Source organism: Gadus morhua, chromosome 2 (assembly GCF_902167405.1).
Source record: "Gadus morhua chromosome 2, gadMor3.0, whole genome shotgun sequence".
Taxonomy (NCBI): domain Eukaryota; kingdom Metazoa; phylum Chordata; class Actinopteri; order Gadiformes; family Gadidae; genus Gadus; species Gadus morhua.
The window spans coordinates 1404799-1432216 of NC_044049.1; the positions used below are offsets into that span (position 1 = coordinate 1404799).

General features: G+C 49.3%; 2 protein-coding genes across 3 annotated transcripts in view; both read left to right on the forward strand.

Annotated features, from left to right (window-relative positions):
* Positions 1 to 1205: 1205 nt before the first annotated feature.
* On the forward strand, positions 1206 to 17327 carry ccnf (cyclin F). Of its 2 annotated transcripts, none has more exons than XM_030373680.1 (17): positions 1206 to 1459; positions 2290 to 2447; positions 2801 to 2907; positions 3017 to 3084; positions 3955 to 4148; positions 4541 to 4597; positions 5403 to 5507; positions 6153 to 6230; positions 6823 to 6977; positions 8226 to 8390; positions 9527 to 9650; positions 10211 to 10391; positions 10892 to 10979; positions 12101 to 12200; positions 12495 to 12628; positions 13411 to 13574; positions 15290 to 17327. In XM_030373680.1, the coding sequence occupies exons 1-17, from the start codon at positions 1447 to 1449 to the stop codon at positions 15853 to 15855; spliced, it is 2457 nt and encodes an 818-aa protein (XP_030229540.1). In that variant the 5' UTR covers positions 1206 to 1446; the 3' UTR covers positions 15856 to 17327. The 2 variants fall into 2 exon arrangements, with proteins under 2 accessions (XP_030229540.1, XP_030229547.1); XM_030373687.1 differs by having other exon boundaries at positions 4544 to 4597.
* A 1184-nt stretch (positions 17328 to 18511) lies between these two features.
* Positions 18512 to 27418, forward strand: part of abca3b (ATP-binding cassette, sub-family A (ABC1), member 3b) — a 38520-nt gene continuing 29613 nt past the window's right edge. Inside the window, exons 1-3 of the mRNA XM_030373640.1 lie at positions 18512 to 18565; positions 24147 to 24405; positions 27045 to 27172. Of these exons, the coding sequence (XP_030229500.1) occupies positions 18512 to 18565; positions 24147 to 24405; positions 27045 to 27172 (441 nt within the window). The remainder of the gene's footprint in view (positions 18566 to 24146; positions 24406 to 27044; positions 27173 to 27418) is intronic.

Here is a 27418-nt window from a genome sequence, read left to right on the forward strand (position 1 = left end):
CTAATACCAGAAACCACTGCAGTGGGTCGCTGTGGGAATATCAAAATAAAGGTTCGATTTGATTTTTTTCGAGTTTTTTTACTTGAGTAGCCTAGTAGTAAGCCTAGTGGTGCATAATCACGTATGGTATTACTGACTGCTACTTACAGGCTTTATCAGTAGCAATTTAACTTAAAATAAATGTTTAGTATAGTTACAACTTAAATTAATCAGTTTTAAACATTAAACATGTATTTGTATTTACTGTTGCAGCCACACACTGCTTACACCACAGCTATGGCAGTGTGAGACGTGTTTATCCTTTGTCGTAAAAGTGCATTGCTCAGCAGGACCTTATTCTTACACAATAGACCTTTGATTAGTGGCTTTTACAACGCAACAATTGGTGAAAAGTACATCAAATCAGCTTAACCACCGGGCTTTTTTTTTAAAAAACTCGGGAGCGTGACGGTTCAGGTGACCGCCATTTGTTTATGTAGATGTGAGGGCTTTTATTACACATCCAATCAGCGGTAGACAGCCATAGGTCCCCATCAATTATCCTTGATCATGTTATTTACGCACCTAACACACTTTCAACCAGAGGAAAAAGGTTAAAACATGCAGATGGAGAAGATTGCATTATTTTTTAACAGATAGGCTAAATATATATACATAGATACATCAAAAATACAATGATAAAATCAATACAATCAATGTCTCATTTTTATATATTCCATCTTATTCATCCGGACCGCTTTACATTTCTCTAAGGTTTGCTATTTACATCTTCCTGATTTTATTCAATGTCTATAAAATATATATATATAAATGTAATGCATCATTTATTTTACCATGTAGACCGTAAAGAGTGAGTTTTATTTTGGGTACTGTTCCTTTAAATACAGTACCTTTAAAATGTGGTTTCTACTGAACTACACGTCCCATGAGTCACAGCGATGGGCGGCACCGCAGATGTGTTTTAAACACGTCGACCAATCAAACGAATCGAGTCTGGAGCGCGTACTTCGAAATACTCGTTTGTCATCCTATAGCCATTACTTATTTCAAAGTTGCTCAAAACCAGCCAATCCGTGGTGTTATTTAACATTGTGACCAATCCGGTGCCTGCTTGGTCGTAGTGAGGCGTAACCCTGAGAGGCCAATAGCATGGCTGCTTTGGTTCAAATGCGGGGCGCGGGCGGGTCTAAGGCGGAATGGGGGCGGGTCCTTGAAGCGTGTCTACATTTGAACTGCTGCCTACAGTCTTACTACTTTACAGGCAGACTCTACACACTAAAACCACAAGTAATCCTAAAGCTGAGTTAAAAATACGGATGTCATAACATTCGGTGGATCCAAACACTGTAGTTGAAATTAATATCGGCGTAATTTGAATCATTCTAAGCGGGATCGAGAAGGACCAGAGACGACCACGATCCCAGATCAGAGATCCCTCCAAGTGAAATGAAAGCGGGCGGTAAGCAATCATTCAAGTAATGTTATTTATTCACAATAAACAGTGAATAACATGTAAACACTCTTATGTATACACATATATGAAGTATTATTGCACGTTTGGCTGTGGTTTGTGTGCGTTGCGTTTAGTTGTGTTTGGTTTGTCAACACCGATGGTTAGCAGTGACTTGGCTGGTTTGCCTGGTCAAGCAAGTTCAAGTTAAAAGTGGCTTTCTTTATATTACCCGAAAATAGGTCGTCTGCCTTGGCTTTTTTATGCTCCATAACAAAAAGTCAATGACAAACGCCTGAAGGGTGAGGACCTCTTGAGATGCCCCATTCGAGGGAAGGTTAGGCAACAGGAGGGAAATTGTGGCGCTCATTTCCCTCACTGTCCACTCTTTAGTTGTGTTTCTCTAGGCTGCCTGGTGTAGCATGGTTAATATACACATCGACTGTGTTATATATATATATGTATGAGAGTGTGTAGTCATTTGAATTGGTGGGTCAAATTATTCATTCAACGATTTGGGTCGTATCACCCATGGGCTGTTAAGCTGATTCAAATGGTAGCTGTTGCCTCCACCGAGGCTAGGCTACCTGCTGGTTTACATCATCTACTGTAACAGTGAATGAATGGAAGTGGCTACCGTTTTTGTCACTTAGGATTCACCAATATATAGTATATATCTATATATATATATATCATCAGCTTAGCGCATTTGACTGCTGAATAGTTCATGTGTTATCGCTCGAATCAAAGATGGCGATTTTCTGCAGTGCTTAAACCCATAGTTACCCATGGCTTTCCTCTTGCTCCGATGTTAATTATTGTGTTTTGGTTGTTTCCAGTCGTCCACTGTCGTTGCTCCAAATGCTTCTCCATCCCGACCGCGAGGAAGAGGGTCCGCAGGCGAGCTGAGGCCCAGACGCTGCTGTCCCTCCCAGAGGAGGTGCTGCTCTGCGTCCTCCAGTGCCTCTCCGCCGAGGACCTGCTGGCTGTCCGGGCAGTGAGTACACACAGGGACACACACGTGTGCACACACACGCACCCGGACACACAGGGACATACACACACACAAGGACACACACGCATGGACACAAACACACAAGGACATACACACAAGGACACACACACACACAAGGACACACACACACAAGGACACGCATGCTCATGGACACACACACGCTCTCACACACACACACACACACACACAGCTGGACACACTTTAACAAGTATCCACTACATGTGGCACACACAGACGACCTCACGATATTTACTTTCCACACACACACACAACCCTCTGCGTCCACCTGATCCCCTGGCTTCAGAGGAGTGTAACTTGGCTGACGTCTGCCCCAGGTCCACTCCCAGCTGAAGGACATCGTCGACAACCACTCCAGCGTTTGGGCCCGGGTCAGCTTCCGGGACACCTGGCCGGACCCCAAAAGTGTCTGGCTGTTTGAAAGGTTAGTTCTTTAATAATATAAAATAATTACAATATGTTTACTTGTCTTTGCTACGATATTGTACGGTGATCCTGTTTTGACATGCCATTCTCTTTCTTTCCCCCACCAGAGCCGCGGAGAAGGGGAACTTTGAAGCCGCGGTGAAGCTGGGGATCGCCTATTTGTACAACGAAGGACGTAAGTAGGGATGCACCGAATATTCGGCCACCGACAATGTTCGGCCGAAAATGGCCCAAAACATAATGTTCGGTTTCGGCCGAAGGAGTAAAAAGGCCGAAAATAATACACCGAACATTTTTTTTTATTATTAAAAAAAATATATATATATATTGTTTTACTCATTTATTACAAGACAAAAAAGGTTTTAAAGGACATTTAATTGTTTGATTCATGCAATGGTGAAAAATTAAAGCAAAATGAATGAAAAACAGCAAAAGCCACTTTTGGTTTCGGCCAAGAATTTTCATTTCGATGCATCCCTAGACGTAAGTCACCCCCTCTCCTCACCCTGCAACCCCCCCCCCCCCCCCCCCCCGAGAGGGACGCTGTTTCTCTGGCCCCGTTCACACGAAGCCGAAACGGGCGAAACCGTTACGGTTTCGATCGATCCGGTTTCGAAGTATCTCCGTAAAGACGAAGCCAAGCGAAACCGGGTAGATCTGTAGAAACGCTGTAGTACACAAGAGGCGAGCATGCGCATAAAGGCTGCCCTTATGCGCATGCTCGCATGTGATTTCTGAGACTCCGCGGGCTTAAGAGCCATTGGCTAGGAGGTCGAGGGGTGGGGCGATGACGTCATGGTTTGCGGTTTCAGTCGGTTTCAGGCGTACACACGAATCCAAAACTAAACCGGGTAGATTTGAAACCACCTCCGAGGGTGGTTTCAGAAGTTTGCGGTTTCGGTCAGCCGATTCGCCGGCTTCGTGTGTACGGGAGGCCGAACCGTACAAGACCTTTGCGGTTTCGCCATGAAATCGGCTTCGTGTGAACGGGGCCTCAATCTGCTCGTTCTGCTTCTGTCCCCCCCCCCCCCCCCCCCCCCCCCAGCGCTGAAGTGCGACGAGGGGCAGGCGGATGTGTGCGGCCGCAAGGCTTCCCACTACTTCAGCCTGGCGGAGGCGCTGCACCCTGCCGCCACGGACCCCTTCACCTGGGTGTTCATCCGCCCGCCCTGGTCCCTGGTGGGCAGCTGCTGCAAGGCGGTGGTCTTCCACCGCCTCAAGGCCCAGTGCGAAGCGAGTGTGAGTACTTTGAACGGGGGGGGGGGGGGGGGGGGCAACATGACGTACGTTAATACCAGGGAATACTTAGCTGTTTGCTGCACAGGCCAGTCACAGAGCTACTTTGATACCAATTCACTATGGTTTGCGTGTTATGATTAATTCAATTTAATTTCTTATTTATTGATCATCACTTGTCTTCTCATCGTGATAAGCATGACCTGTGTCGACGTCCACAGTTTTTTCTAATCACAAATTCTTCAAATTTGCCTGCGATTTACCTTAAATCTGAAACTTAACCCTAAGACCCAATGAGTCCATCACGGACCATGGCGTGGTGTCTTTGGTTGTTTCCACGGGGCTGTGTGTGGGAACAGGGTTCTAATGTGACGGTGTTCTCGTTTGTTGTTTAGCAGGAGAAGAAGGGGCCACTGCTGCACTCCCTGGCCAGAGTTCTGCTGTGCTTTGACGTGAGTGTGACTACAGCGTGACTACAGTCACTACAGTGTGACTGCAGCGTGACTACAGCGGGACTACAGTGTGACTACAGCGTGACTACAGCGTGACTACAGTCACTACAGCGTGACTGCAGCGTGACTACAGCGTGACTACAGTGTGACTACAGCGTGACTACAGTACTACATAGGGCTGGGCGATTAATCAAAGTTTGATCTCGATTTTAGCGTCAAACGATCACCAAATTAACACAATTAAGTTTTTCGATTTATTATTATTATTTTTTTATGTTTTATAGAAAGGGCAGAACAGCTGGATACATGTCTGTTCATCATTTTAGATTGGAACATTTTCTTTATCACCATTTAGTGTATTTCTTTAAGGCAAAATTTCAAAGTTCTCAGTTAAAAAAAAAAAAAATCCGGAGAGACATGCTGAATAAATAACTGTTTTAAACTCAAAAATAATCGTTTGGATAAAATCTTGATTTCAATATTGACCAGAATAATCATTATGATTCTTCCCATGATCGAGCAGCCCTAGTGTGACTACAGTGTGACTACAGTGTAACTACAGTGTAACTACAGTGTAACTACAGTGCTACTGCAAGCTGAACAACACGGCTAGGCTCGGACAATGGCTCCAGGCCCTGGACGTGGACAATACTTGCTTGTAGTTTTCTGTCATGAGTTCAGCTCGGCAGTGGCTGAGGGAGTTGATGTAGTACATGGCTGCCCCCCTCTTTCTGACGACGTGACACCCGGACGTTGTGTCCATTGAAAGGGAACCGTTCATTAAACCGTGTGTGTCTTCCCCCAGGACGAGGAGATGCACACGGGGGCGTTGGCCATGCTGAAGGAGTCTGCCCAGGCCGGCTGCCTCCAGAGCTCCTACCTCCTGTGGGATCAGAACTACAAGGCGTCGGTGAGTTTGAATCCCCTCCCAGACCTCCGTGCGTCCTTCTCCGTCAGCAGCACCACGGCCTGGACCAGGTCTGGGTCAGGGTTTGGCTTTTAACTCTGCAGGTAGAGCGGGTTCACTGGTAACCAGAAGGTTGCTAGTTCAATCCCCCGCTCTTCCTAGCTTCCTAGAGTGTCGAGTTGTCCCTGAGCAAGACACCTCACACCAACAGCAACCGGCTTTGAATAAATCTGCATTCTGCATTTGCAAAAGGCCCTTAAATGTAAATATGTATTAATGTGAAGGTCTAACACAGAGGCCGAGGCCTGTAGATGTAGGGTCACTCGCATGAAAGGAAAAGAATCCCAGACGGCAGTAGGGATCAGAAGGGGCCTCCGTTTAAAATAATTCAAATTTATTCCTCAGCATTACTGCTTCGCGTTGTGCTTTGTCATGACCCCATACTTAAAAAAAAGACCTGCAGAGATGTCAGCTGAAATTCTACCGCACACAAAAGTGTTTCACTTAGTATTCCTCCCGGGATATTTTCCTCCTCACCGTTGCGTTTCCTTTTTTCTGCTTGTGATACGCAGGGCCTGTTATCCCCCGTGCGTGTGTCCTGTGTTCTAAAACGCTGTCTCATCCTGTGTGTCCCGTGTTCTGTCTCAGATGTCGGACCCGGGCCGGTTCCTGCAGTCTGTTCGAACACTCCGTGACTACGCTGCCAAAGGCTGCTGGGAGGCCCAGGTGGGTGCCGGGGGGGGGCAGATGGCTGTTTGGTTTGGCCCATTACACCGGGGGCCGTGTAATGGAGGCTGGGGGAGGCGGGGGTGTGGATTCTGTTGTTGATTCTCTTTATTTATGCACCAGCGCTGTTTTTCATCCCCGCTCTGACATTTGTCGTTAAAAATATGTTGAGGGGCTGGAAATGGTCGGCGGGCAGACTAACGAGTTCCGGCCACTCTCTCTGCTCCAGTCCCCTGCCTGTTCGTCTGCCCCTCTGATGGGGGTTCAAACGGGGACTCGTCGGAGGGTCCCCTAATGCAGACGGCCCATGTGCAATTACTGCACTAGTCAATGATGTTGTTGACGTTCGTTACTACTTGGAACCACTTTTTTGGGAAACCGATGGGGTTCCAAGTACGGCTGCGACGATTTATCAACCGGCCGGTCGAGCTAATTTAGTTCTCTTAGGGGGGTGTTTTTATGTTTATTTAAGTTAGGTTTGCCGAAATTGGCACCAAATCGACAGGAAAATAAGAATCCTGGGGTGCATTTGGAGTGAGCGTCCTCCCTGCGTGTGGTGTCAGAGCCGTGACGCTTGCCCCTCCGTCCCCAGCTGTCCCTGGCAAAGGTGTGCCTGAACGGGAACCCCCTGGGCCTGGAGGGCAAGGCCTGCGTGGAGCAGGTGGCCCAGTTCTTCAGCTCCTCCCCGCACACGCCCCGGCCCCGCGCCGCCGAGACGCTGAGGAGGGGCATCAAGGACACCATGAGGTGGGTAACGGGGGGCATCAAGGACACCATGAGGTGGGTAACGGGGGGCATCAAGGACACCGTGAGGTGGGTAACAGGGGCATCAAGGACACCATGAGGAGGGTAACAGGGGGGCATCAAGGACACCATGAGGAGGGTAACGGGGGCATCAAGGACCCCATGAGCTGGGTAACAGGGGGGCATCAAGGACACCATGAGCTGGGTAACAGGGGGGCATCAAGGACACCATGAGGTGGGTAACAGGGGGGCATGAAGGACACCATGAGGAGGGTAACAGGGGGCATCAAGGACACCATGAGGAGGGTAACGGGGGCATCAAGGACACCATGAGGAGGGTAACAGGGGGCATCAAGGACACCATGAGGAGGGTAACAGGGGGCATCGAGGACACCATGAGCTGGGTAACAGGGGGCATCAAGGACACCTTGAGGTCCTCAGAACTAGGTCATGTATACTCGAGTATATATCGGAGGAATTTCCGATACTGTTAACGGTATCGGAGCCACTGAGTTTTAAATACTCGCTTTGGAGGATCCAACCATGGATGATAGTTTGCAGTGTTTCATTTTGTTGGATGATTCATGCAAACGTCGTGGGTGGGCATATGGCCACGGTATTGTAGAGGAAGCCCCCGTCAGTCTCTCTGTGTTACTCTATGGATAACTGGCAGCACTGCACGCAGCCATGCGAGCATTAAGGTGTGGGGGCGAGCCAAATGCAATACGTTTTCACATAATTATTGTCATTAGAGGAACGTTGTTGAAAAAAATACAGACAGGAAGATGGTGTTGTCTTCTATGGAAGATGAGAAACGCATGACGACACTGTAGGTGGCATCAGCTCTAATATGGCTGTTGGACTGAGGGGGGAAAGGAAGGAATAATAGATAGAAAAAAGAGGTGACTCGATAATAGAGATCATATTTTTGAGTGTGTCGAACAGAAGCGACCGTGTTATTAAAACCCAGATGACGGGGATGGCTACGAATCGCAGACCGAAGACTGTTTGTGCGAACGCTAATGCCAAACGAAAGTGTGCTCCCGTGCTGTTTGTTATTATCTTATGCCTTATTTATTTTCTTTCAAATGATGTGAAAACGAAACTAGCGACGATTGGATGAAATCTAAATTTCATCCAAAAACACGGACTTGATTGGGATGTCTTTGCCCTCCGTTGGGTCACCCGGTGCCCACGCACCCTGCGCCCGGTTTAACCCCCCTTCCCCCCCCCCCCCCCCCTCTGCGCTAGGTACATCCTGGTGGACTGGCTGGTGGAGGTGACCACCATGAAGAGCCTGTCCAGCCTGACGCTGCAGGTGACGGTGGGCTGCGTGGACCGCTACCTGGGGCGGCGCTCGGTCCCCAAGGCCCGGCTCCAGCTGCTGGGCATCGCCTGCATGGTGGTCTGCACCCGGTGAGGCCCCCCGCTGCACTAGAAGAAGAATAACAACAACGCATTTTATTATAAAAAAAAGCGCCTTTCAAGGTACCCACGGGCGCTGTACAAAGAAGATCCATGAAGTCAATACATGTAGTCACGCAGTCAGGGACACTAGGGTCTTAATACACTCAGAGAGGGACAGTCAGAGAGCAAGAGACTGGGGGGGGGGGGGGGGGGGGGGGGCAGACACTAGAGTGGTCGGACTGGGAGGGGGTGGGGGGGGGGGGGCAGACACTAGAGTGGTCGGACTGGGAGGGGGTGGGGGGGGGGGCAGACACTAGAGTGGTCGGACTGGGGGGGGGGGGGAGACACTAGAGTGGTCGGACTGGGAGGGGGTGGGGGGGGGGGGGCAGACACTAGAGTGGTCGGACTGGGGGGGGGGGGGGAGACACTAGAGTCTGGTCGGGGCGGGGGGGCAGACACTAGAGTGGTCGGACTGGGAGGGGGGGGGCAGACACTAGAGTGGTCGGACTGGGGGGGGGGGGGGCAGACACTAGAGTGGTCAGACCGGGGGGGGGGGGGGGGGGGGGGCAGACACTAGAGTGGTCGGACTGGGAGGGGGGGGGGCAGACACTAGAGTGGTCGGACCAGGGGGGGGGCAGACACTAGAGTGGTCGGACTGGGAGGGGGGGGGGCAGAAACTAGAGTGGTCGGACCAGGGGGGGGGCAGACACTAGAGTCTGGTCGGACTGGGAGGGGGGGGGGGCAGACACTAGAGTGGTCGGACTGTGGGGGGTTGGTACTGAGTAGACCATCCTTTTGGGGTTTAGAATGGTCTTTATTGCTTTGGACTATTGACACCCTTCTTGCTTTACGTAACGCATGTTCTGAATTTGAATAATATTATTCCAATTATTACTATTTATTTTTTTCATTCTTCTATTTCTGCCCGTTAACTGGCAGCGAGCTCGAGGACTTTCGGTCCGGGAGGTTTTGAAACGTGTCTGTTGCTAAATTAAAGTTGGCAGATCTTCTGTTGCTGGGACAGTAGTTCAATAATGTTGTTTGTTGCCGTTTGCTGCTCTTTTTCCCGTGCCAGCTGTCCATGCACACTGAGGTTGGCCCAGTCACCAGACTCACTGTTTGTTTGCCGCCCGTTCCATCACCAGGTACACGAGTCGGGACATCCTGACCATCCGCGAGGCCGTCTGGCTCACGGACAACACCTACAAGTATGAGGACCTGGTGCGCATGATGGGCGAGGTCATGGCCGTGCTGGAGGGCAAGATCAGGGTGAGTTTCAACGTCGCCGTTTTGTTCGCGAGTCGCTCCCCCAAAAACAGCTCAGGAGTCGCGGTGAAGACCTCTGCGATTTATGCATAAAACCAGCTTCACTTTCCCTGTGATGCATGCCTGTCTTCCAGCTCTGGTTAGAGGGACTGTGTAGGAACGGTTCATGCATGAATCACTTTATATTGCCAGTCTATAAACAGCCTGTGGGCTGTTTACTCAGAAAATGGGAAGAAAGTGTAAATTGCAAAAAACATTTATGTATATATATATGTATATATAGATTTTATCTGAAGTTTTATATATTTATATATAGTTTCAGAACTATATAATCTGTGCATTTAATATCCACCAGTCCGGTTGTCAGTTTATTTATGATAATAACTAATATTCGTACACGTTGTGCAGCTTTTGTCGTGTGATTTGTTTGCGTTTCCAACAAATCGACAAATCGATCTGTTTTCTAAAATGGCCGCCGACCTAAACCTGCGATAATCCCTCCCAGTGTTTGTGTATCAGTTGGTGACGGCGTCACTGACCTCTGACCCTCCCCCTCCCTCCAGACGCCCATGCTGCTGGACTACGGCAAGGTGCTGCTGTACCTGCTGCACCTGGAGTGGCGCACCGTGCACCTCTTCAAGTACATCTGCGAGCTGTCGCTGCTGCACTCGGCCTTCGCCACGGCGCCGCCCGCCAAGCTGGCCTGTGCCGTGCTGCTGCTGTCCCGGGCGCTGCATCACTACGGTAACGCAACCTTCAAGACCCCGCCCCTGAACCACCCGACCCGTGTCCACCCTGACCTCACCTGTGTCGAGGTCGGGTGGCTAGATTAGTACCTGGCATCGTGTAGCATCTTATCCTGGCTATCTTTGTTGTTTACAGGGAATGGGTTAACCTAGCGATCGTGCTTGGCACCAGTGTTGTCAGATCGGGGCCAGATTCCCGCCCAATCTGGCCACCAGTGTTCCCTTGCTGCTGCCAAATTGGGAAGGAAACCTGGCCCAATCTGGCAACACTGCTTGGCACTTGGTTCTATAAACATCCTTACTGTACAGACAGCGATATATTGTTGTTTCTTCTCCTTCTTCTGACAAATGTACTTTGTAAGTTGTAAGTCGCACTGGATAAATGTCCATTTAAATGTAACTCAGTAGGGGGGGTTTGCTACACCCAATGTTCCGACAACATGCAGAAGGTCTTCTGTTCCCCGGTGTAACCTTCTCCTCGTCCGTCTGTCCGTACAGCTCCCGTTTGGCCCAGACAGATGGTCGAATACACGAGCTTCTCCAAACAAGACCTCACCACATACGCTCTGCAACTCTACGTCAAATGGTGAATACATTCTCCTTCTTATGGTCTGGTCCTGTTCCAAAACGATACAACCGCACACACACACGGACCAAAGTGTGTGTGTGTGTGTGCGTGTGCGTGTGCGTGGTCTTCGCCGCCGTGTTCAAGTCATTCATTAGTTCCTTGATTCGTGCACTTGAGGTCCCGGCAGTCTGCTGTGCAGATGACTTGAGCAGTGTGGGTCGGTGTGTAGGAGGTGACGAGAGAGAGAGCTGTCTGCCCTCCACGGTCTCTCTGAAGATGAACGCGCGGAGGCACTTCTCATTATTACTTTATGGCAAACTCTAACTGCTTGGATGATTTTTTTCTTTTTTATGTTTTGTGAGGGATATCTTCAGCAGTACCGCAGAGATGCGGTAGTAATGGTTTTATATTTCAATGTTTTGTAAGGAACCCCCCCCCCCCCCCCCCCAATTCTGCTGGTTTTATTCTGCTACTTGCCAGTAGCCAAGATCTTGTGTTGTGTCGTAACGCTTCTCATTTTGTGGCCGATGCTCATTTCACTGTCTTCCACCCCGGTCGACCGGCTTTGACTGGTTTTTATTTAAGATGCAATAATAAGCCATTTATAATGTGACATTAAATGACCTTTCTGTGCCGTGAATGGACAGGCACGTCTGCCTCCTGGGTATGTGGCTGCTTGTCTGCGTTTCTCTGTGTGTATTTCTGTCCAAACGGATCCCTAAATGGGTCGTACCAGTCGGCGGCTGGATGAATCACATGTTGGCGCAGGTCGCCAAATGGAGAAATAACAAGATTTTCCATTTTTTATGTCATTATAAATATTTCATGGGCTTGTGTAGAAGGTAACAGTTCTGCTCCTCTCTCCCCCCCCCCCCCCCCCCCCCCTAAACCTCCGCTTTTTCCCGGGTGAAGCTCGATTTGGTAGATTCAGTTTTTTTTCTCTCCGCCAAATAATAAAGAGTGAATCTCTGTGGGCGGACAGGTTTTGTTCTTCGTGTCGTGCAACGTTTGAAACGCGTCCAACGTTGGTTCCTCCCGTCGTTCCTCAGCCTCACCCCTCCGTCTAACCCTTTGGTCTCTCCCATCCTCCCTAGCTTCACCCGTCTCTCTAACTCTTTGGTGTCTCCCGCTCTCCCCAGTTTCAGTCCCGACGTTCCCAAGGACTACCGCCACGTCTCCCTGACCGCCGTCAAGCAGCGCTTCGACGACGAGGCGTACCAACAGATCAGCCTGGAGAAGGTATTGGACCCCCCCCCCCCTCCCTTTTTATTAGCAAGGAAGAAATCTAGAGAAGGAACGCAGAGTAGGGGATCCCTCCTTCATGGGATCAGGTGTGCAACGGTTGCCATTGCATACATACACGCATGCATGCATTAATGCATACATGCGTACATGCATACATACATGGGTTCCGGCGAGTCCCAGCCAGTCGCATCCAGTTGCAGTCAACGCAAAACGACACACCGTGCACGCACTTGGACCGCCGTGCCTCACTGTGCCCCTTCTCTGACCCCCCCCCCCCCCCCCCCCCAGGTGGTGGACTTCCGGGAGCTGTGTCAGATCCTGGAGGTGCCGGAGGTGGAGCCCCCCATGGACCCCCCCAGCCCCACCGGCTCCCCGGCCGACATCCACACCTTCCTCTGCTCCCCCTCCAGCAACAACAAAAGGTTGGCCCCCGCCCCCCCCAGCACCAGCTGCCCCGCCCCCCCCCCCTCCAGCCCTCTGTTGGGGACTCCAAAGCCCGGTTTATTATCCTGCAGGGACGGCGCGCCCACGGGCGTTAACAGGGTCGGCTTAGCTCAGGGGGTAGAGCGGTTGCCGAAAGGTTGCTAGTTCGATCCTCGGCTCCTCCTAGCTGAGTGCTGATGTGTCCCTGAGCGAGACTCTTAACCCTAAACTGCTCCTGACGAGCTGGCTGTCACCTTGCATGGTCGACTCTGCCTCTCCTCCCCCCTGCTCTCCTCTCCTCCCCCCTGCTCTCCTCTCCTCCCCCCTGCTCTCCTCTCCTCCCCCCTGCTCTCCTCTCCTCCCCCCTGCTCTCCTCTCCTCCCCCCTGCTCTCCTCTCCTCCCCCCTGCTCTCTTCTCCTCCTACCTGCTCTCCTCTCCTCCCCCCTGCTCTCCTCTCCTCCCCCCTGCTCTCCTCTCATCCTCCTCTCCTCCCCCCTGCTCCTCCTCTCCTCCCCCCTGCTCTCCTCTCATCCTCCTCTCCTCCCCCCTGCTCTCTTCTCCTCCCCCCTGCTCTCCTCTCATCCTCCTCTCCTCCCCCCTGCTCCCCCTCTCCTCCCCCCCTCCTCCCCCCCTGCCCTCCTTCCTGCGGGCTGTGTTACTGTTGGCTCTGCGGCCGACTCTGTCCATACGGTGTTTGTTGTGCGATCGTTAGGCAGTGACTCACCGCAGCCCACTGTGTCTCCCCCTCCCTCTCCCCCTCTCTCTCCCCCCCCCTCCCAGGAGAAAGGATGACGACCTGCAGGCGGACCGGGGCACGCCCACTGCCGAGCTGTCCCCCCAGGAGGAGACCTTGCTGGGGGAGATGCTGGACTGGAGCCTGGACGCGTCCGGCTCCGGCTACGAGGGTGACCTGGAGGAGAGCGAGCTGGAGAGGGACGGAGAGGGTGAGTCTTTTATACCGGGGGCCCTCTGGGGCTGATGACGCCGTGGGCACAGTGTTGAATAATAACACTAAAGGGCCCTTGTTTGTTATTCACTGTAAAAGGTCACTCTTGGCTACACAGCATGGACCAGTCCTTTTTATATACAAAAAAATAAGTAGACATATAAAGTGACAGTGTGTACGATTTACTAATATATATTTATTATACCTTTTCCGGTCAAATGATCTGCAGTACATGCCGATAGCTCAGAGTAGCACCGATCCCATACATTTTAATTTCCCCCATTACCTGATAAGTTAACCGCCCCAAAATAGATTCTACTCCCGGCCTGCAGGGGGCGTGGTTGCCCCGTGTGGATCGACCCTAGGCTCTCGTCGAGCGTGGTTGCCGTGGTAGCTCAGCGTGCCCCCCCTGCTGTCCCCGCTCTTTTACGGGGACCGCTCTCCTCACGTTCCACAGCGGGGAGTTGGATATCCCGAGAGGGGTGTTGGGTCGTTACTGGACGAGCGGGGGTCTGCCTCCCCGGGGGTGGTCTGTTTACGTCCTGTCCTGTTAGGGGCGGTGGGCGGTGGGGGGGGGGGGGGGGGAGTCGATCGATCCTCTTTTTAATTTGTCTCTCGTGCAGATGTCTGCGTCGTAGTCATTAGGCTTCTCCCCATGACCACATCTCTCGGGAAGGCCTGTCTGCGATGCCCCCTGATTAGGTGGGGTCCCCAGTCCACTGTTATGATGTGGGGGGGGGGGGGACCAGCGCTGCATGAGTCAGCCGGCTGTCACCGGATGACCTCATTGGTACAGATAACATTAAGATGGTAATGCGGCCCCGATCGAATACAATGGCGTTGCCCCCCCCCCCTCCCCCCTCCCGGTGGACGCCATTATACCCAGATGACGGCTCTGTCTGCAGGTCATTTCCTTTCCTCTGTACGCCCATGAAGACGAGTTCTGCTGGACCAATTACAGACCGAGGCGATGAAGGGATAGCCGACTCGCTGCCCTCCACACACAGACCGACGACTCATGTTCTAAACAGTGTGACCGTATCTCCACTGATGCCGTATTAATTTACAAATTAAGGTCGTGCCGTCCTCTTTTCCCCTAATTCTGCTCATCTTCTAGTGTTGGTATTAGCGCAACACTGCCACCTACGGTCAGCAGCCAAACGCCACCGACTGCCTTCCATATCCATAGTCTGTCGACGATTGAGAGATGCTGTGCTTGGATACCTGTTCTCTGGCGCGATAATTAGAGCGATGTTTTTATTCATTGCGTAAGGCTTTTGTGTTTTTAAAGGTCAGTGCATTGAAGGACGTTTCTGTTTGCGTGTGACATCGTCCCTTAGATACAAACTAAATCTGTTTGAGCGTGCTTTCGTCCGAGAGCTCAACTGCATAGCCCACCCCTCCTATATGCACTTATGTATGTATGTATGTATGTACGTCCGGGCACTTAAAAATAGGACTTGGCATCGTGTAGCGTCTTATCCTAGCTATCTTTGTTGTGTACGGGGAATGGGTTAACCTAATGATTACCTGATACTATGAACATCCTTACTGTAACGACAGTGATATATTGTTGTTTCTCTTTCTTCGGTCAATTGTACTTATTGTAAGTCGCTCTGAATAAAAGCTTCTGTAATGTGAATGTAACTGAGAAGGTTCACGGCGTTAACCTCGTCTCCCTCTCGTTCTTTTTTTGTTTTTGTTTTTTATTAGCATCCGTCAACGCCATCAACTTGCACGAGTGGTTTGACGCCGCCGACGGTCCGGACCCCGATCTAGACCGCCGGATGGACCTGGACCTGGACCACTCCCGGGACCAGGGTCCGGACCGCTGCCGGGACCACTGCCGCTCCCTGTCCAGCGCCGAGAACAGCTTCTGTGAAGCGGAGCGCGGCGGCGGGGAGGCGTCGGAGTGCGGCGGTAGCGGCGGCGGCGGCGGTAGCGGCCCGGCCCGGACCCGCAGCCGTTCCCGCGCCCCGCTGCCCTTCTCCCCCCTGGAGCTCCAGAGCTCGGGCTACGCCTCCATCCACTGCTCCAGCTCCTCCCCCACCTGCTCCTACTCCGCCCTCGTCCCCTGCGCCGTCAAAGACTTGCCCGCCGCTGCCGCCGGCGGCCACGGCGGTGCCCACGCCTCCCCGGGCTTCCGTCTCCTGGTGCCCATGCAGCGGCCGGCGGTCTTCTCCTGCAAGCAGGTGAAGAGGAAGAACGCGGCGGCGCACAGCGGGGGGGAGATGGAGGTGGAGGAGGCGGAGAGGGAGGCGGGCTTTCTGAGCCTGTGAACGATCGGCGTACGGCCGCCCCCTCTGGGTTCTCTCCTCGGGGTCGGTATGCCGCTGCTCCAGCACTTTCCTGTCCGTCGTGGCTATTTTACTGACGCGCGTCTGCGTGCACTACTCTCTGCCACCGCCAGGAGTTGTATTTTAAAAAAAATAAATAAAAATTAGCTTTAAGACGGAGAGAGAGAATAAAGAATTAAAAAAAAGAGGAAGTGTATTTAAGTAAAACAAAAAGAAAACGTTTGATTTCAGGTCTCGTCTTTCACGTCGGGTGTTTTTACTGGTTGGTCGTGTCAGACCTCCTGTTCACCTGGACCACTGTCTCCCAGTCCAACCTCCCCCCTCTATACTCTGCTGGGAGCCTCCCGGAACAGGACTCTGCTCAGGGGGCCGAGAGGGCCACAGACTCACGCAACACGCTAGCTCGGATAGTTTCAGGCGCATAAAAGGTTTTCGGTTTTTATTTCATGAATCAACTGTGAGAACATGTTATGTATATTTATATATATATATTTATATATATAGAGATACATGTATTTTAAAAAAAAAAAAAGGAAGAAAAAAAAACTAACGCACTGTCGGTATAAAAGAATAACCACTTGTGATACTTTGGGAGATGTTATTAGCAATTTATTATTTTTGAATTAAAAAATGAAATGTATTTTAGCATTTTCAATTGTTGTGTACGTGTGGGACGTTGCTATGTGATCTACTGCCTGCTTCGTCTGCCTCCAAATCTACCTGTAGAGAAGACTGTGAACGTGGTTCTAATGTCTGGGCCGGGCGCTCAGAGCACCTGGAGCTGGAGGTGAAGCGTTGAGGCAGCGTGGCGGAGAACCGCGTCCTCCACACAAAAAAAACGTGCGAGGCTTGTTGCACGGCTGAAAGCAGACAAAAAACGCTGTCTGCTAGATGTGAACGCGGCCATGGGTAGACTTGCGAAACGACTCCGCTGTTGTGTTTCTCTGACGCGCCTTAACGACCCGCCCGATCACGCACCTGCCCGAGCTGGGCAGGTGGAACCCAAAAAGTGTTGGTTCTGCGATCGGGATTCTCAGTATTTTTCCATAACTTGCAAAGTCCCGGAGAAACGCGTACAGACTGCTGTTGAAACAATCAAATATGAATTAAGGGAATTATGTGGATGTGTTTTACTTGTTCGAAGAAATGGTAGATGTCTAAGCCTTACTTGATGTGGTTATTTGAGTACTGTACTCACTTGAAACTGTTCTTTGCAAATGGTGTTGTGACTTTTGTATAAAAAAGAAGGTTCCTTTAGAAGGTTAGTCTCCTGTGATAAATGTTCATATGTATAGTGGAGACTGAAGCTGTTTTTTTTTGCTGTATTCCAAAATCTATAAAGTTTAATGTTCACACTTTTTTTTTTGTACATTGCTGTCTAGTCTTGATGTGAATACCTACTTATATTACTTTTCAATAAAATAATTGTTTACATAAATAATAATCCTATTCAATCTTTGTGTAATTCGTTTTTACCAATATTTTTGCAGACACATAATAACCAAATTATAAGAACACTCGATTATATTTTAGGGTTGAGCACCTCATTTGCATATAGTGACCGAAGACAACAGCTCCTCGGGTCACGTGACGTGGGTCATGTGACCGCCCATGTTGACGGGTCGTTCCTCTCAGCGAGTAGCAGCCTAGGCGGCGGTGGTGCAAAGTCATCGTCCTAAGCACAGGAAACACGCCCGGAGATCACACCTGCATTCTCTCCACTGCGCTAACCCCTCGCCTCGTTCGTCATGTCGGTCTCCAACTCGAAGGACGGCGAACCAGAGTGACTCCGGATGTTGTGAGGAGGATACGGGTCGATTCAGACAGAAGGATCAGCATCAGATGAGGCTGGACTACTGATGGTTCGGAAGGTAATCTCTATCCCCGGGGCTGAGGGAGGGAGGAGGCTGCAGCGACATGGGTACATGACACATATTTAAAAACGAAGTGCATCATAACAGTGTCTGCGGTGTGTGTGTGTTTGTATGTCCGATCTGAGGCCCATCGCCTTAAGTATCGAGCCCATCAGATCAGGCTGCACGGCCAGACGTTCCAAATGACAACCTGGGCGATGACTTCATGGTTCATGTGAAGGAGTTCTGTGTGTTTATGTCTTGAAATGCCATAAAAGGCCACATTAGCGTATTGAATAACGATACACTGATGTGCGCTACTGTCTATTACAAAGGGCTGAAACTATTTCAAAAGATTTATGAATGTTCAGCAATGGATGCGTTGTGTTTTGTTTGAGCATCAGAAGAAACAATGGTTTAATGCGACTGCGTGGCCGTTTACTGATAGTGATATGTAGGTCTATATATTATGTACGTCTCTATTTATTCAATATTAAGCACAGACCCTCTCCCTTGTCCTAACATCCAAGGTGTAATAACCTTGCATTGTAATTCTTTCGATTCCGTTTCTATATTAAGACCAGAATGCTATTAAGTCAAGCTGTCACATAATCCGTTTCCTGTATTTTAATCAGATCAAGAATTCTTTTGTTCACGCAGTTAAGGTCATGTTTGCTCGTGCCAACGACCTCCATGTTCAAAGTTTTAAATTAACCCTGAAATGTGTTTCTGTAGCGGCTGTAGATCAGAAGGCCTGAGCCGTCTCCTCTTCCCCTGCAAAGAAAATGGCTATCATCAGACAATTTGGATTATTGCTCTGGAAGAACTATCTCCAGCAGGTAGGTTGGAAGAACGCGCACCTAAACACGTGATGCATGGATTGTAAACACACCAACGTACATAAATCATGACATCATGCAGATTGAACTTTCATGGACCCAGTCATAGAGTGTGTGATCAATAGTCCTGTGTCAGATAGTCCCAAAGCCTTTTCGATTCAGTAGCTGATCAATTCCCCCTATGGCAAAATGGGTGAATGTGAGTTTTAGTTGTGCAAGCATTCGAGTGTCCGCCATGTAGGAAAAGCACCATATAGAGTAAAGTAATTTGCTGAAGTAGTATAGCTGTGTGCAGCTCTTTGGTATAGCTGTATGTGCTGAGCTGACTGTGTGTTATGCGCTGACTGTCTGCTATAGCTGTATGTTGTGAGCTGGCTGCCTGATTGTCTGCTATAGCTGTAAGTTTTGAGCTGACTGTCTTCTGTAGCTGTATGTTTTGAGCTGACTGACCGTTGGCTATAGCTGTATGTTTTGAGCTGATTGTCTTCTATAGCTGTTTGTTCTGAGCTGACTGTCTGCTTGTCAGCCTGGTTTGTTTCGGGAGGAAGCCGGTCACGAGAGCAACATAATTGAACATAATTGAAGGAAGGAAACTTATTTTTTCTCCTCTGTGTTCTCCGTCTTCTAATGTTGCTCATGGAAACAAATCTGTCTCCCTCTTTTTATGTTTACACTGTGAAACCAGGTCCACAGCGCTTTATATTTTACCAAGTAGTGTAGCTAATACTTGCAGTAACGTACGGTTAATGTGTCTCCTATAATTGCTGTTCCCACTAGCAGTTAGCATTATGTCCCTGAGCTAAAGTAGCCATAAGAAAAACCTGTAAACTGCAGCTATCCTGAAACGATACCTTCTGGGTTGGCGGGTTCTTCTACCGTACAGGCGGGCGTTCACGTTCACAGAAGTCGCTGAAGGGGCTTTAAACTAGGTCAGGCGTTTGCACAAGGTGGTGGGGAATTTGTAATCAACGCTCGGTTGGATTTTTAGTGGCACTTTCTTTTTGTTTAGACCTTTTTTCGAGCCAAGAAAAGGGAGAAATATGTGGGGTGGGGAGATTGTTTCTCCCGGCTCCTTTTATCACCTCCCTGCTGAACAGATGATGGTTGCTAGGCGACAGAGAGATTGTGCGAGTCTGTTTACCGCTGTGTCTTGGCTTTGGTTCGCCGGCAGTGTTGCGTTCTTGTGATTAGCATGAGGCTGGGTGACTTCGGGTCTCTGGTGGGTACCTGATCCAGTTTGGTCGACCGGCCTCCCGGCTGTCTTCTAATGCTGGGACCCGTTCAGGTTTAAGATGGGGGCATGGTAAACACTTAAAACACTGCCTCACATTCACCCGTTCATGCACACATTCACACACCGACGGCGGTGACAGCCACGCAGAAGGCGACAGCCTCAGCCAGGAGGAGCCGGGGATCGAACTGGCAACCTACCAGATACCAGCCAAGGCGCTCTGATCGTCTGAGCCACCGGCCGCCCCTTGTTGTGATGAGGAGCCCCACTAGGCTCTCTATCGAAGCCCTTATCCTAAATGTCAGCGTTAAAATAGCTCAGTTTAGCTTCTTCAAAAGGCTAACCTGTGGCTCTGTTTGAACTTACTCTACCGTCTAGTTCCGTTTTCCCTAGCACTACTTTGTATTTGTGTTGTTTTATACCCTGTGACTTTCAATACTGCTTGGCTGCTGTTACAAAGGACTTTCCCCTTCCGGGGGATTAATGACGTTTTTATCGAACTACCTTTCTAACCGTGAGTGGTGCAAATAATTTGTCACAGAATCAAATCCCAAAGTCTGGTTTGAGTTCCCGTCCACGTTGGTAAACTCAGGGTCGGCTCCTCCCTCAGTCGTCGTGTTTGTGTTTCATCAATAATAGTACATGAGACTGTACCTGGGGAGTCGACCTCGACCAGAGGGTGTCTGTTACAGTCACCCGGGTACTGTTCCCTGTAGAATAGAGGCCACACACACACAGCCTGCTTTCCTGGTGGGCCCCAGGGAACACACGCACAAACACACACATATACAAACACACACATAAACACACACTCGCACTCACACGAGAGATTCAATGCACACAAACTATCCAATGAACACACACACACACCCACACAAGATCGAATGCGCGCACACACACGATCCCATGAGCACATACAGGTGCTGGTCATATTATTAGAATATCATGAAAAAGTTGATTTATTTCATTAATTCCATTTAGAAAGTCAAACCTGTAGAATGTATACATTCATTCCAAACAGACTGATACATTATAAGTGTTTTTTGCCAAAAAGAAGATGATTATAGCTGACAACCAATGAAAACCCTAAATTCAACATCTCAGAAAATTAGAATATGGTGAAAAGGTCAGATATTGAAGACACCTGGTGCCACACTCTAATTAGCTAACTAACTCAAAACACCTGGAAAAGCCTTTAAATGGTCTCTCGTTTTGATTCTGTATGACACACAATCATGGGGAAGACTGCTGACTTGACAACTGTCCAAAAGATGACCATTGATACTTTAAAGAAGGAGGGCAAGACACAAAAGGTCATTGCCAAAGAGGTTGGATGTTCCCAGAGCTCTGTGTCCAAGCACATTAATAGAGAGGCGAAGGGAAGAAAAAGATGTGGTAGAAAAGAGTGTACAAGCAAGAGGGATAAACGCGCCCTGGAGAGGATTGTCAAACAAAACCGATTCAAAAATGTGGGGGAGATCCACAAAGAGTGGACTGTAGCTGGAGTCAGTGCTTCAAGAAGCACCACACACCGACGTATGCAAGATATGGGCTTCAGCTGTCGCATTCCTCGTGTAAAGCCACTCTTGAATAAGAGACAACGTCAAAAGCGTCTCGCCTGGGCTCAAGACAAAATGGACTGGACTGCTGCTGAGTGGTCCAAAGTTATGTTTTCAGATGAAAGTAAATTTTGTATCTCCTTTGGAAATCAAGGTCCCAGAGTCTTGAGGAAGACAGGAGAGGCACAGAATCCACGTTGCCTGAAGTCCAGTGTAAAATTTCCACAGTCAGTAATGGTCTGGGGTGCCATGTCATCTGCTGCTGTTGGTCCACTGTGTTTCCTGAGGTCCAGGGTCAATGCAGCAGTCTACCAGGAAGTTTTAGAACACTTTATGCTGCCTGCCGCGGACCAACTTTATGGAGGTGACGATTTCATTTTCCAACATGACTTGGCACCTGCACACAGTGCCAAATCTACCAGTACCTGGTTTAAGGACCATGGTATCCCTCTTCTTGATTGGCCTGCAAACTCACCTGACCTTAACCCCATAGAAAACCTATGGGGTATTGTGAAGCGGAAGATGCGAGATGCCAGACCCAACAATGCTGAAGAGCTGAAGGCCACTATTAAAGCAACCTGGGCTCTCATAACACCTGAGGAGTGCAACAGACTGGTCGACTCCATGCCACGCCGTATTGCTGCAGCAATTCAGGCAAAAGGAGCTGCAACTAAGTATTGATTGCCATACATGCTGAAACTTTCCATGTTCATACTTTTCAGTTGGCCCACATTTCTAAAAAATCATTTTTTGTACTAGTCGTAACTAATATTCTAATTTTCTGAGATACTGAATTTGGGATTTTCAGTAATTGTCAGTACTAATCATCCAAATTAAAAGAAATAAACATTTCAAATATATCACTCTGTGTGTAATGAATTGATATAATATGTAAGTTTCACGTTCTGAATATAATTACTGAAATAAATCAACTTTTTCATGATATTCTAATAATTTGACCAGCACCTGTATATAGTTGCACACCCACACAGGTTGCAAATATATGATCCTTGGTTGAATCACCCCTTTCTTGAGACAAATAGTAGCATCGTGCAGCGTCTTATCCTAACTATCTTTGTTGTGTACAGGGAATGGGTTAACCTAGTGATGGTTAGAGCTTGGCCCTTGGTTATATGAACCTCCTTACTGTACCGACAGAGATATAGTGTTGTTTCTCTTCTTATTGTCAGATACTTTGGAAAAAAGTGTCTGATAAACGGCCTGAATGCAAATGTCACAACCTCACTCGTCATTATTGTTGTTGTTGTTGTTGTTGTTGTTGTTGTTGTTGTTGTTGTCTGCTCACCGTGGCTCTCTCCCTGGCGCTGGCGGTGGTTGTTGTTGTTGTCTGCTCACTGTGGCTCTCCCCCTGGCGGCGGTGCAGAAGCGCCAGATCCTGGTGTCGCCATTGTTGTTGACGTTATTGTTGTTGTTGTTGTTGTGGTGTTGTGCTGACCGGGGCTCTCACCCTGCAGAAGCGTCAGATCCCGTGCCCTATACCACGAAGCTCGCTGAACATACCCAGGCTTTCTTGGGAAAACCTGGCTCGACAGAGCCGCAACTCGCAATCAGAGTTAAATGGTACCACGAAGCTCACTTTAGATTCAATTAGTTGAACCAGGTTTTCCGCTTTAGGTTCAGTGCGCGTTCACGTGAAAGGGGCGTTTTTGCGTCATTTTTTTCACCTTTACGATAGATCAAGCAGTCCATATGTGTATAAGTGATAATATTCTGCATATTGTCTGTAAAATAACTGTCAAATGCAGAATTGTTCGCCATCAATCCAAATAGAATGATGATGATTTAAAAATGCATAAGCAACGTCCATCCTGCCTTATTCTATCATTTAGGGAATTCACTTTAAATACACCCTATTTAAGAAATGTATGGCATGTTTTCGACTGCTGAGAGGTAGCGGCTCTAGCGTAATGGATTGGTATAAGACCCGAACGCCAGCGACCGGGGTTCAATTTCGCCGGTCTATCATCATTTTTTCTATCAGCATTTTACCCCCGTAGATGTGGTGCCAGCACGGCCTTGAAAATATGGGTTCAAGTTCGAAATAATCACAAAAATATAATTCCATAAGCTTTAGTGAATAAGTATTCCATATGCATGGGAATTAGGACTTTTTAAGCGTCACATAATTTTGCATCACTTGGGAGTCGAACCCCCCGCGCAGAAATTCAAGACTGACGCCCTACCTCCACTCTAGCACTCTGTCACGGAGACATAATGCGCAACAGTAATCATTGTCTACATAAGGTCCAAAAGGACGATCAAATAACGAACACCCTCTGAGGAGAATCTGTATCTCTCATGAAGAACCCAAATTTCGTTGTTTGCACAATGACAATAAAGTCTGAAATCTGAATATCGTCAGACAATGCCAAGGGATCGGTTCTGTCCCGTAAAACCCTCTGTCTCCGGAGAGACGCCTGTACGAGAAGTGCGCCGAGGTCCACGGGAACACCCACAAATGGTGACGCCATTGTCAGAGGAGGGGCTAGGAAGCTACGCACTCCGATTTAAGTAGCTGATCTCCGGCTAGACTAAGCCGAAAAACTGCTCCCGACCAGGTTTGGTTGCGAGCATAAGTCACCATGGTGATAAAGCGACGCTAAAAGAGATCGACTTTCGTGGTACAACTAACCCAGGCTTGGAGCTCAACATACCTCGCTAACCCTCTAAGCGAGCTTCGTGGTACAGGGCCCTGGTGTCACCGTTGTTGTTGCAATGTTGTTGTTGTTGTCGTTGTGGTGTTGTGCTGACCGTGGCTCTCACCCTGCAGAAGCGTCAGATCCTGGTGACGCTGGTGGAGATCCTCCTGCCGATGCTGTTCGCGGGGATCCTCATCGCGCTGCGACAGAAGGTGCCCTTCAAGAACTACCCCAACGCCACCGTCTACGAGAGCTTCGCCGTCAACTTCCTGCCGCCGCAGCTGCTCTACCGCCAGTGGCAGCTGGCCTACGTCCCCGGGAACTCCAGCGTGGTGCGGCAGGTGGCGGAGGACGTGCAGCACAGCCTGGGGCCCCGGGCCATCGGCTCAGGTGGGTACCGGTCTGATGATGAGGGCCCCGTCTCGGCCTGATGTTTAGGGCCTCGACCCGGTCTGATGATCAGGGCCTCGTCTCGGTCTTATGTTTAGGGCCTCGACCCGGTCTGATGATGTGCTCCCATCTAGCTCTGATGATGTCCCCCCCCCCCCCCCCCCCCAACACCCGTCTTATGCACTTATTGTATGTTGTACGTCCTGGCACTTAAAGGGGTGAAATCATGCGGTGTGAGTGTGATTAGCTGCTGCAAGCCGTGTGAAAGTAGGCCTCTTCCTGTGGTTTACTGACATCGCAAGTTGGCGATTCCTCCTGGTGGCATAATTTCACCCCTTTAATGTACGCACTTATTGTATGTTGTACGTCCTTGCACTTAAAAATAGTCCTTGGCATTGTGTAGCGTCTTATCCTAGCTATCTCTGTTGTGTACATGGAATGGGTTAACCTAGTGATGGTTAGCGCTCGGCACTTGGTTCTATGAACATCCTTACTGTGTCGACAGCGATATATTGTTTCGCTTCTTCTGACAAATGTACTCATTGTAAGTCGCTTTGGATAAAAGCGTCTGTTAAACACCCTGAATGTAAACGTAATGATGTGGTCACCGTCCAACTCTGATGATGTGAACCCGACGCGGAAACGGCGACACAAAATCAGTTAATTCAGTTTTGATTTGGTATTCATCATGAGTCGTATCGCAGGAAACGGGGATCATCTAAAGGGAAAAGGTTTGGAGTGAGCGGCACTAATTGCGTTAGTGTTGGTGTGTCTGCGACCACGCGCCTGTGTCAGTATGACTAAGCGCTGCTTGGGTTTGTGTATGAGAGCTATGGCAGTGTAGCAGCATGTGGGCTTACGCTGTTGTCCTGAAAGGAACTGCAAACGGCCCCGCCCTTCTCCGTGTTTGTGTTCTGGCCAGCTGCGATGGGAAGAGCCGACAGCCCATCACTGTCTGTCTGACTGCCTGGCCTGGCCGGACCTCCAGTCTCTCTATTTCCCCCCCCCCCCCCATCGATGGCCATGTCTTCTGCCTCCCACACTACGCAACACTATCATACAGATAGTGTTTCTGTGTTTGTGTGGGATTATACGCCTGAGGATGATTTAGATGAGGGAAGCAGGAAGTAGAGCAGGTTGACTGGTCGCCGGAAGGTTGCTAGTTCGATCCCCGGCTCCTCCTTGCCGAGTGTCGAGGTGGCCCTGAGCGAGACGCCTCACCGTGAATGCTCCTGACGAGCTGACTGTCGCCCTGCGTGGTTGACTCCGCCGTTGTTGTGTGAATGTGGGGATGAATGGTTGTAAATCGCTTAGGTTTAAAAGCGTCTTCAAAATCCCCTAAATGTGAATGTGGATGTTTCTCTGTGTGTGAGATTAAACACCTGAGGAATACATCTGAGCAGTATGTTGGATGAAGGTCCAACTCCATGGGTTCACAGTCTCTCCCAGGTGTTTCCGGAGTTGTACTGGTGAAATGAGTTGGAGTTGCTCTGTCGAAACGATCCACAAGCACAGCGTGTTGCCACAGAGTATTTATTTTGGCAGCTGACCCAGATATGACCCAGGGAGTGCGAGCGAGTTTCCTTGTCCTTCTCACACCTCGGCGTTCCTGAATGGGCGCCAGATTATAGTGAAGGAAACGGGTCAATCTTTAGGTACAACCAACAGATATGAACAATGTATATCTTATCTCCATTCCTGTCCGGCCACTCTTTATGTTTTAAGAATAATCTGGTTGAACACTTTTGTCCACCATTGTTGAGCATTTCCACAACCATTTCTTCGTGGTTTGGACAAAAAGATAAAGTCAGTTTGGAATGCTATGTATTGCCAAGAGGGTAACCCATTTAACCTGTCTTCTCTGGGTATGTTGGTCCATGGCAGAACATAGAAGATATCTTTACTATCATACATTTTCTCACTATTACCCGAGTGAAGTGTCCTCTGTTTCCTCAGGCCAGATAGACTCTGTGGACATTTTAACAGCAGTAACTAAATCGTCTGGTTGGACAGGCTTAGCTAGCCCTGTGTTTGTTCTGTCAGAGTCTTTGTCTGGGTTGTCTCTGTTTTATTGTGTTGTTGTGAAGCTCTCTGTGACTTGGGTATGTGAAAGGTGCTGCATAAAAAAACGTTGCTTGCTTTCTTAAATTAACAAGTCTTTTATGCTTTATCTATCGCTGGTGTTTGGAACTAAACCAAACTATGGTTCTCGACCAAACTCTGGTGTGTGGAACCATAGAATTGTTGTTTAGAACTGTAGTTTGTTGTTTAGAACCGTAGTTTGGTGTTTAGAACCGTAGTTTGTTGTTTAGAACCATAGTTTGTTGTTTAGAACCATAGTTTGTTGTTTAGAACCATAGTTTGGTGTTTGGTGTGGAGCCGTAGTTTGGTGATTGTCAGACCAATAGTGTGACGAGTGCCGATAGTGTGGTCGCTCTCGGCCGGGGAAATGAGAAGGAGGTCAAGGCCGTTGCAGACGTGTGCACGGCCGTACGTGCGCTGAGTGGTGGAACACATTCTGTGTGTGTGTGTGTGTGCGTGTGCGTGTGCGTGTCTGTGTGTGTGACGCAGTAAAAACACCACCTCTTTCTCACCTAGAAAAGCATGACTCACAAACGTGTGTGTGTGTGTTTCCTTAGTGCGCGGGTTTGAGACTGAGGACCTGTTGGAGGACTATGTGAAGAAGGACCCGCTGTCGGGGAAGCTGCTGGCGGCCGTGGTGTTTGAGCACCCCTTCAGCCACGACGAAGAGCCCCTACCCCAGCAGGTACACACACACACACACACACACACACACACACACACACACACACACACACACACACACACACACACACACACACACACACACACACACACACACACACACACACACACACACACGCGCAAACGTGCATAGACACATGTCAACAAACGCACACGTTTACAGATGGACTCCCTCACACATGAATAGCCACATTGAGATGTATAAAAACGTTTTGCATGCATTATTTGCATTTTGCCATTCAGTTCA